Genomic DNA, 10,204 nt, shown 5'->3' with positions numbered 1-10,204 from the left:
TTTGTCCTTTTGATAAAGTTTATACAGTAACACTACTCCCACCCCTCCATCCCACCGTTTGTAGCTGATACTGATATATAACATGAATTATACAGTGTGTGTTGTGTACTTGGCTGTTTCCCTACCACAGAGAGAGAATCTACAAAAAGTACAAAGTGGAGAACAGTTTCTGCATCCCAGAGGAGACCTTGGAGAAGTGAGGTGAGGTTCCCCAGCAATGTCCCTCATTCTTTCTGTATTTAATAGCTGCAAAAGAGAAACAGTAACATTATCTGCTATATATTATATGGAGTGGAAACTGCATTATCTTACTGTTGCACATCTGTCAGAACAGTGTTTATGTATCAGAAATAAGTTGCTCACTGGAGCTGCCATATTTCTGTGAATATCCATTCCACGTTGATCCAATAAGTAAAGTGTCCTGTTGGCAGCAATATATGTTACTGATGACCTTTGAATCTGTTTATCACCTTTTTATATATTAACTTTTTTTAAATATTAAATATAGGATTTTAAACATCATATTTGTGATGTCATGAAAATACAATTACAAAGGATTTAACTTGGTATTTTATGTATAACATCCATGTAATATAATGACAGATAATAGTTCACTTTTCAGCACCATTATATGCACAATTGTGTAGGAACAAACAGAACCTTCCCTGCTGATATCATGTCTTAAAAGAGGACATTAAGTTAATCTGTTTAGTTAGTAAAGGGTTTATCCACCTTGAATCCAACTTAAATTAATTGATTGCATGTCTCCTCTGGCAAATTTTAACTACATTGCTTCATTTTGTCTGTTCCTTTCTGTGTGTTTCATCAGAGTTTTCTATCATCTAAGCGGAGTTGTTTATTTATGCTTTCCTTGAATACACCAAAAAAGGCTTTTTGTGTACAGTTGTAACCAATGCGCAGAACTGTGTCTATTCCAATAAAAATATCCCTGCAGAGATCATTGAAGACTTTGGAGGTTATTTAGGAAGTGGAGGACGTCCGTGTTGTTACCCCTCGTTCACCTTGATTTGTGCCTCTAGGACTCTGCCAAACTCCAAAGGTTTACAGACCAAGATGGTGGCATTGGGGGAGGAGAAGCTTGTACCGACCAATGGGAAGAGTGTGGTAAAGTGAGGGCGTCTCTTGCGGAGCTAACGCACCAGTGCGCCCCGCTTTGACGAGCAGTGCAATTTTTTTTTTAGAGGTGCACAATTATTAAGATGGGGTAAAGGGGTGCAAATGGCGCATTTTTAAGGACCGTCGTTCCTGGGCAGAGGGTTCTACGGCCATTTCTATTACGCTGAAGAGTTTTGCAAACGCTCTGGGCTGGCAGAGATTGAGTGTCGCCCTATACTTGTAATGCTACCCATTTTGTGCATCCATGTTGAAATTTGTCTGAGAAGCGTATATAAGACGCACTTTACCAAATGTAGAAGGAAACGTCAAAAACACACACATGCTACATGCAATAAAGACAGTCCTGACTTTCCAACGTTTTATTTAATGAATTTGGCGTTTACGTTGTAGGAGGCTGGACTTTAATGTGACGCTTCTGCACATTGCGTTTCTTCAGATTTTTCTGCCTTCAGAAAACTGGTGTCACTTCTAGGATGCGCAGGTCTCCCGGTGGCAGCGAGTAGGTGCGCATCGCAATCTGTGCTGGGCTGACTATCTAGGCACAGTGGCGCCAAACCAAGGTGTTTTGTGTTTACAGCAAAGAGACCCAATGGTGAAAATTTCAGCAGAAAACATAAATATAAAGTTATCTATCCAGGAGGGCACAAACAAACCCGTAAATTAAAGTTATCTAAAGGTGGAAAAAATATACTTTTTATCTTGTTCATTAGGTTTTGGTGATTTTTATGTTTTATTTTTATGTAGCTGGAAAGTATCCCAAACCTTGATACACTGTGTCAGGAGGAAAGAATCTCGCCCATCAGGTGTGTCCCCGGCATTCCATGCAGCCGTAACCGGAGCTCATTCCTATCTCCTAGAGAACTGCTACACAATTCCATGACCGCTGGTTAGTTTGCAAAGCACTGAATAATACTGACTTATTGCTAATGCTAATACTAACTAATAACTAGCACTGAGGGCGTATGACTATGATTAATAATAGTACTGACTACTGAATAATTCTGCCTAATACTGAGGAAGGACGTATATTCCCTGTTTAATTACTACACTTCTGTGAAAGTTTAGGCAGGTGTAGGCTTTTCCCATCTTCCAGATGTCTAGGGCCTAAACCTTTTCCTATTACATTACCACCTGCCTTGTATAATATAGAATTTTCACAAAAGGTCATTTCCTTCCACTTATAAAGTCTGTAGGAAGCTACTATCACCAGGGGGTTGTTAATGGTTAATACTGACTAATGGATAATACTAACAACTAATCCTGACTAATGCAGACTAGTGGTTAATATTGACTAAATACTAATTATTGGATAATAATGAGGGTCACGATTCAGGGCTCACTCCAGCCTAGTCCATTTAAAAATGATTAAAACCCGGTCTATCTCACACATCACCTTTGCCTTACCAATCTTACCACCGCCATGGCTTGTAAAAGAGCTGACATTCTTACTCAGAAAGCCTTCAGTTATCACCGCTGTCAACTGTCAATTGGTCCCAATTAATGTATTGTAGGCACCTATTCTCTTTTGTGGCCACCTTCTAACCCCATAATTCCCACATTTCCCTAATGCACAATCTCCAGAGGCTCATTTTAATATTTGGGACCCAAAATCTCATTTTTGTATGTGGGTTAATACAAGCTGCAAAGGAACACAGCGGTTGTCGGCCATCTTTATTTGCTATGCCGTATTATTCCAGTGTGTTATTTTAGGTGTGTATATATATATATATATATATATATATATATATATATATATGATTTTTTATACCCGTGTGATGGGCATCTTATTTTTCGGTGGTGTGTTTTGTTACATTGTTTATATGACAATTTTTTGCATCTATAACCTCTCATTTTACACGGTGGCATCGGACTTGTTTTAATTACACTTTAGTTCTGCTTCAGCCTTATTATCTGATACATTTCACCTTGTTTTACTTCAAAAAATGACAACAGAAAATGCACATCGGCCCCCCAGAGAGGATGACATGACAACTGATGGGACGGTGACACCGACCGATAATTCTAGACGTGCCAAAAATATCACAGACCATAAAAATTCATCCAGGTAATGTGGTTGTATGTTTCTATCTCGGGTCATTTCTTTCAAAATCATGAACCTAAAAAGTTGTGTCAAACATACAGAATAATGATTTCATCAGTAATTTAATTTCCAGCTAGAACCAGCAGGGGGCGAGCCAAAACATTTTGATGCATTAGGTGTCAAGTTAAATGAAACCTACACCAACCCTTGGCTAGTTTTACTGAATGTTCAGCGATCAAAACAACTGCACCACAAGGGGCAGTATATAGCCTTATATAGCCAAATATACATGACTTATGTCTCCTATTCAGATTCACTTTGAACCTATCAAAAAATGTTTGATTAAATTATTTAATATCTTCAATATATGCCCAAAGTTTTAGAGCGATGACTCCAGAATGCAACAGATTTTGTTTGTTTTTATAACAGAGAAAAGATGTGCAACAGAGACAATCTCCAGAATACGACCAAAGTCTCTCTGAGCATTGAGGACGAGATGAAAAAATCTGACGTTAAAATAATAACTGTTAAACAGAAGACAGTAGGAGCCCGTGTTGAGGTAATAATGTGTTTCCTCGAATGCTTTTACAAATGAAAAAAAAAATTACATTTATCTGTCACAAAACATGTGAATATATTGCAGCATGCATTGGATTAGTTTAGTAAGTGGCTAATAAATCTACACAGATTAGATCTTATCCATGGATAGCGCCATTTTTGATTGACCACAGTTGGCCGTATTTGTAGCGTGCACTCAACACGCTTGGTTTTGCCCCAGTGCGTGCAGAGCGCACTTAAACTTTGCGTCTCCATGTTATACCTCAGCAGAGACGTACGTTTCTAGAAGGATTCTCAGCAATGTAATTAAAAGCTTTCACGATAAAAACTGTCCCCTCAGTCATTGCAAAAAATTTTTTTTATTTCTTTATCAATACAAAAATAATAAGCAGTTTAAAATATTTACCATATACCGTATTTCGTGGACGTAAATTAGTGATATCTTGTTATGCATACTTGCCAACATTTCTTTTTCTTTTTCCGGGAGATGCCGGCTGGGACGTGGGCGTGCAGGGGGCTGGGCTGCGAAATTGCGTCATTTTGGCCCCGCCCCCGTGACGGAATGACGCAAATCGCGTCATTTTACAGCGGGGGCGGGGCTAAACGCCGCGATTCCGGGTGAATTGCGGCGTTTAAACTGAATTTTTCCCCCTTCCTATCAGGGAGATTGCCACACTCGTCCGGGAGACTCTCGCAAAATGCGGGAGTCTCCCGGACAATCCGGGAGAGTTGGCAAGTATGTTGTTATGTGATCTACATCCTATGCTTCTGTTCTATTCTGTTCACTGTGCCATTTGCATAGACCAGTGTTGGCTAACCTGTGACACTCCAGGTGTTGTGACACTACAAGTCCCAGCATGCTTTGCCAATATATAGCAGCTTATTGTTAGAAGGGTATGCTGGGACTTGTAGCTTCACAACACCTGGAGTGTCACAGATTAACCAATACTGGCATAGACTGTACTCTTTTTTTACATCCATTAAAAATTGAATGTATAAAAAGAAAAAAATGTTTACCATGCTTATCTAACGATATTCTGGGTATATTTTCAAATACCTGGTTAAATTGTAACCTCTTTGGCAAAGAGACCTCTGTCCTATTGTTTTTTGATATCTGTACTTACAGTTTCAATGCGCTGCTTACACTGATAAATCCTATATACCAGTGTTGGCTAACCTGTAACACTCCAGGTGTTGTGAAACTACAAGTCCCAGCACACCCTTCCAGCAATTAGCTGCTATATATTAGCAAAGCATGCTGGGACTTGTAGTTTCACAACACCTGGAGTGTCACAGGTTAGCCAACACTGCTATATACAATCTGCAAGGTTTGAATGGGAGAGGTCTGTGTCCGCCCACTGGTCACAAGCGGTACTACAGCTCAGACAATGGTTCTTGCCATGTAGTCAGTAGGAACTCGCTCTCATTTACAAGTGATAACACAGGACCCTTCAGTTTACTATTAATTAAATAATGTGTCTTGTAGTCTGTTCTAGGGCTGGATTCTAAGAGGCAGATGTACCAAACCTTATAAAAATATAAAAGTGGAGGTGTTGCCCATAGCAACTAATCAGATTCTAGCTATCATGATCTAGAATGTACTAAATAGATGAATCTAGCTTGAACCTGATTGGTTGCTATAGGCAACATCTCCACTTTCCTTTTTTAGAAGGTTAGATATCTCTACCCTTAAGTGTTTCATTGGTTTATGAGGCAAGTAATTATGTTTCACCACGTACGGTGATGGGTAGTGTTTATCCATCAAATATTTAGCTGTAATGTATAATGATTGCACTGTTGCACAGTAAATTAATATAAAACATAATTTTATTTTTTGCTGAGAACATTTATATTTTGTGATTTATCTATTCTTTAATACATATGAGAATAAAGGAATATCACCATAATTATTTTTAAACTTTTTTTAATTTTACAAAAATATATTATATGATTAGGCTACGTGAGAATTAAAGGATCTTGGTGATTATTTATGCATATAACAAATGACTGTTGTATTTTGCAGAGAGTAAATGGGGAAACACATCCGGATAGTTACCGCATCCACGATAAGTTTATCTTCTTTAACACGTTGTCCGACTTGCAGAGGAACCTCACTACAAATTCAAATTTCTACTCCACTTGCCAAGGACCAGCAGGTAATACACGGATTGGAACAGGAACAAGCTCCATTCTGCAAAACAACATGGGCTGTAACAAGCACACAATAAAAACTAATAAATCTATATTACAAACTGCAACTTTAAAGAGGAACAACGCCGATAAAGGCTTATTATCAGACAAAGTCGTTATTCACTTTTTATCAGCGGATGGAACAAAGCAGAAGGTGGACTTTGCAAAGCATGGGAATATTTCCAAGGAGGAACAAATTAAGAGTAACAGGAAAACTTATTTGCAGGAAGCAAAACCAATATTGCAATCTCTTCCTACCCGTGAGATGAAGGATGAGCCTGGTCACGTTGGACCCATCATAAATGGGATGAACCCCAAGGAAGCTGTAGATATTAATCCATCTACACGTTCAAGGTCACACCAGGCCTCAAGGTCGTTTTGTCCAAGTAGCGTGAGAGCAACGAGTTCGCGGAGTCTACGACTAAATAGCGTGGGGGAAATGCCAAAATGGAGCTATATATCCATCTCAAAACAATTGTCGTCACCTGATAATGAGCTCAGTATTTTACAGAGCAACAATTCGGACTCGATAACATCTGACGTCACGATGGACATTGTGAGACCAGACTTGGGGACGGAGCACGATATAAATTGTTCTGTGCCTTTGAAAACAAGGCCTGTTGTATTGGAAAACAGGAAAGAGAGGCGGGGGTCTGTGCCAGCTGAAGTAAACGCACTAGGAACTGGTTTCGAGGATCAGAGTACGACAGGATGTTCTGGAGAAGAAACAGAGACGGAATCTGGTGAGATTTTAGAGTTGGGTAGTGTCAGAAGTTCATCTCCGTCGGTCATCGAGCTCTCAGGAATGAAAAGTGCCAAAAATGACTCTAATGAAGAACAATTAAAAAAAGCATCCCCTACCCAGGTGTATGTCGTTACAATGCCCGTTATCAGTATCCCAACAGCGCCAATAGACACTTCAGAATAAACCACATTTTCACACGGATTGAACAGATATTTGTCAGAAATCAACAAGTTCACAAAACATCTGTTTCATTTTGTACGATTTTACCAAATAATGGATAAATCTATTGATCAGTAACCGTTCAATATCTGTTTGCGTGTGTGTGTCAATATAAAAGTTGTGTATAACAATGAGACATTGTATCTTATACCAGACTCGATGAAGAGACTGAAAGGAGGACTTCAAGTAGAAATGCCGGTTTAATCTTGCACAGCGGTCAACTTCAGGCCGCAGTCCTGTTTCAGGAATTATTACAGTAGCTTGTAGCAGTCAGCATAATTATTTTAAATAATCAAAATCCTTGGAGTGGAGCTTTTCTTTAAGTAATCCAGAAAGCTGGCGCGCGCTGCGATTTTATAGGACTGGTGCAGAGCAAGTACTATGCCAGTTTACCTGGCTTATTTTCCATGAAATAATTTTATTTTTATTTTTTTTATTAAATTTCATCCATCAGACCCTATGCAGGGGCAAATGCAGGATTTGTAGAGAGGGGTTTCCACACCACGCCGTCAGTGGGCGTGACCAGCATGCATGGAGGCGTGGCTATAATTTTAGACTTTAGTGCTTGGCTGCTCTCCAACTCTTCCTATCCCCATAATATACATGGGTAATGCTGCCTACACTACTGTTAGGTGCACGCAGCTCTCCCTTTTCAAGCAGAGCCATGTGAAGTGGGAGCAGGGTCCACCCACCTCAATTATACAGTGCCACAGGCTTGGAGGGGAGTTTCCAGGCACTAGGAACCCCCCCCCCCCTTCCCCCCCACCCTTGGTTTGCCTATGCTATGTACGGTGTATTACAGGTAGTGATGCTATTAAATGGACCAGCATTAGACGTCATCAATAATGAGGCTGTAATACAACGACAAGCATTCTGTACTTTACCCCATCCTTTCACATGGCAATATATATGCAGTAAAATATGATTCAAGGTCACTTACATTTGTTAGAAATGATCAATGTACAGAGCGTATGTTGCTTTATTGCACATAAATGACTGTATTTTATCAACTTAATTGTTGTGTAGTTCCTTATTGTCTCTGTTTATGATAAGTAAATATGTATCAGTCACTCTTGATAATATTTCCCATTTACAGGAGTGGATTATTTTTCCCTCATCTCTGCAATGATGCATCTGCGGATAAGATATTCTCCACAGAGCACGCACCTAGTAGATGTCATTTACACAAGTGCAAATGTTCACGAGCATCCCCCCTTTTTATGGGGAAACACATAGAGGGTCAAATTGAAGCTTCACATTTGGTTTTAACTTGTGAGAATGGTGTCTGGGGGGAGGGGGAAAAGTTGCATCCTCTGATAGGAGCAGAACTGTGACCTAAGTGTATGAATGTGAGTTATTTACAAACCTACAGACCGAGATTATCTAAATAAGGTGCATTTAGGTGGGCGTCCCCGGTTTACTGGGAGGAGGGGGGTACAACATTTTTGCTGAGTGAATCTATAGCTGTACCCTGGAAGAGTTAGGCAAGGCTAGCAAGGGGCACCCACAAGGCAGTAGCCACAGACCTGACAGCTTTAGTATTCGCTATTATTCAACTGTTAAACGAGATCTCCTCCCCTTGACGACCAAAGGCCTTAACTCTAAACTTAAGGAAATACCTAAGAGAAAAGCTAAGTCTTAAGCTGGGTTCACACTACAGAAATTTCCAACAACTTTTTATGCCGAGCGATTTTACATGCGATTGATGTTCCGATCGCTCGGTCCATGGACTGCATACACTTTGCCTTGTTTAGGATGATAAACGGAAGAGCGGACGTCCCTTTGGCGATTTTTTACAGCCATGTTGTCGTGAGCAATGACTGTAATTTCGTACTCACTGTTGTGGATCGGTCGGAAGCTTATACACACTACACAGCGGAAACGAGATTGTAATGAAAATATTAAATGGTACGACGAACCAAACGAGGCGACAATCATCCATTTGGGCAGACTTACGACCATCGTGTCACTACACACACTGACCCGACTTTTGAACGAGCGGTCGTATGTCAGCTGGTTGAGCCGATTATTGGAATAAACGTGTCGTGTGTACCCAGCTTTACACCACAGTGCTACCTAGACCTAATAAACATTTAGAGGAATGCTTAAATCCCTGTTGAACATCGATTTTAAGTTATACGGTACAGCGCTGCGGAATCAGTGGCGCTATATAAATAAATGGTGATGATGATGATGATAAAGTCCTCGGAAATAGGCTGACCTTATAAATTGTAGGCAGGTGGGCTTTACAGCGTGAAAGGACGTTAAGGACAATACAACTAAAGTTATTAATGTTGTATTACATTAGCTATTTACCACTGAGCGTACTTTTGGCACAATGATTTTCATCCCTTATCACAGCAGATAAGAAATGTAACACATACTTGCCAACTTTCAGGCAGTGCAGTCCGGGAGAGGGGCGTGACTAGAGGGCGGGAGGGGCGGGGCATGGCCAATCGTGTCATTTTGGCTCCGCCTCCCACTACAGAAATTATGTTTTGACGCTGGGGGCGGGGCCAAAATGACACAATTCACTGCGAATCGCGTCATTTTGACCGGGAAATTGCGGGATGCGGGAGACTTGCCTGCTTGCCGGAGACTGACCCTGTTTTCAGGAGTCTCCCGGACATTCCGGGAGAGTTAGCAATTATAATATAACATCGTGACCATTTATCAAGTGTTCAGGCGGAACAACAACCCTGATAAGTGGCTGTCTCGGCTTCCTGGACTTGCGATGACAGCCATTTGTTGAATATTCATCTGCCCATGCTTCTTAAGAAAATTTGCATGCGCCCTAACAGCAAAGCAAAGCGCAAATCAATGCAGAGACAAGACAAACAGCAACAAAGCAGTTTCCCGTGACCCTCCCAAAGGAATGGAATCCTTTGTTGATAGATCTTTTTTTTTTACTCATTTAAATTTATAATAATTATTTTAACAATATAGTGCATATTAATTAGTTATTGCTATAAGCACAGGGGCAAACTCACGTATATATATATATATATATATATATATATATATATATATGTATATATATATATATATATATATATATATATATATATATGTCAACAGTAAGTTAGTAGCACAGAGTAAATTGATTTATTAAAAATATAATTATGGGCTGAGTTTGTGATGTCATTTTAACATTGTAACTAGTGCAAATGTTTTTATTCTATTAAATAATAATTTCAAAGGTTAATTAGAACACGTGTGATCACGGCAGGCATACACTATTTATATGTCTAAAATTATATACAGGTTAAATTTTCTGAGTTTAGTATATCAGTACAGCGGTAAATTATTGTAAT

The 10,204-nt window shown here is 39.7% G+C and overlaps 1 protein-coding gene across 1 annotated transcript; it reads left to right on the top strand.

Annotated features, from left to right (window-relative positions):
- The first annotated feature begins 1,635 nt into the window (after positions 1-1,635).
- Positions 1,636-7,455, top strand: LOC142100001 (uncharacterized). The gene is made up of 4 exons (XM_075184006.1): positions 1,636-2,023; positions 3,091-3,202; positions 3,608-3,737; positions 5,760-7,455. The coding sequence occupies exons 1-4, from the start codon at positions 2,014-2,016 to the stop codon at positions 6,852-6,854; spliced, it is 1,347 nt and encodes a 448-aa protein (XP_075040107.1). The 5' UTR covers positions 1,636-2,013; the 3' UTR covers positions 6,855-7,455.
- Positions 7,456-10,204: the final 2,749 nt, after the last annotated feature.

This window comes from Mixophyes fleayi, chromosome 8 (assembly GCF_038048845.1).
Source record: "Mixophyes fleayi isolate aMixFle1 chromosome 8, aMixFle1.hap1, whole genome shotgun sequence".
NCBI classification, from domain to species: Eukaryota; Metazoa; Chordata; class Amphibia; order Anura; family Limnodynastidae; genus Mixophyes; species Mixophyes fleayi.
This window is presented reverse-complemented; position numbering and strand designations above follow the sequence as displayed.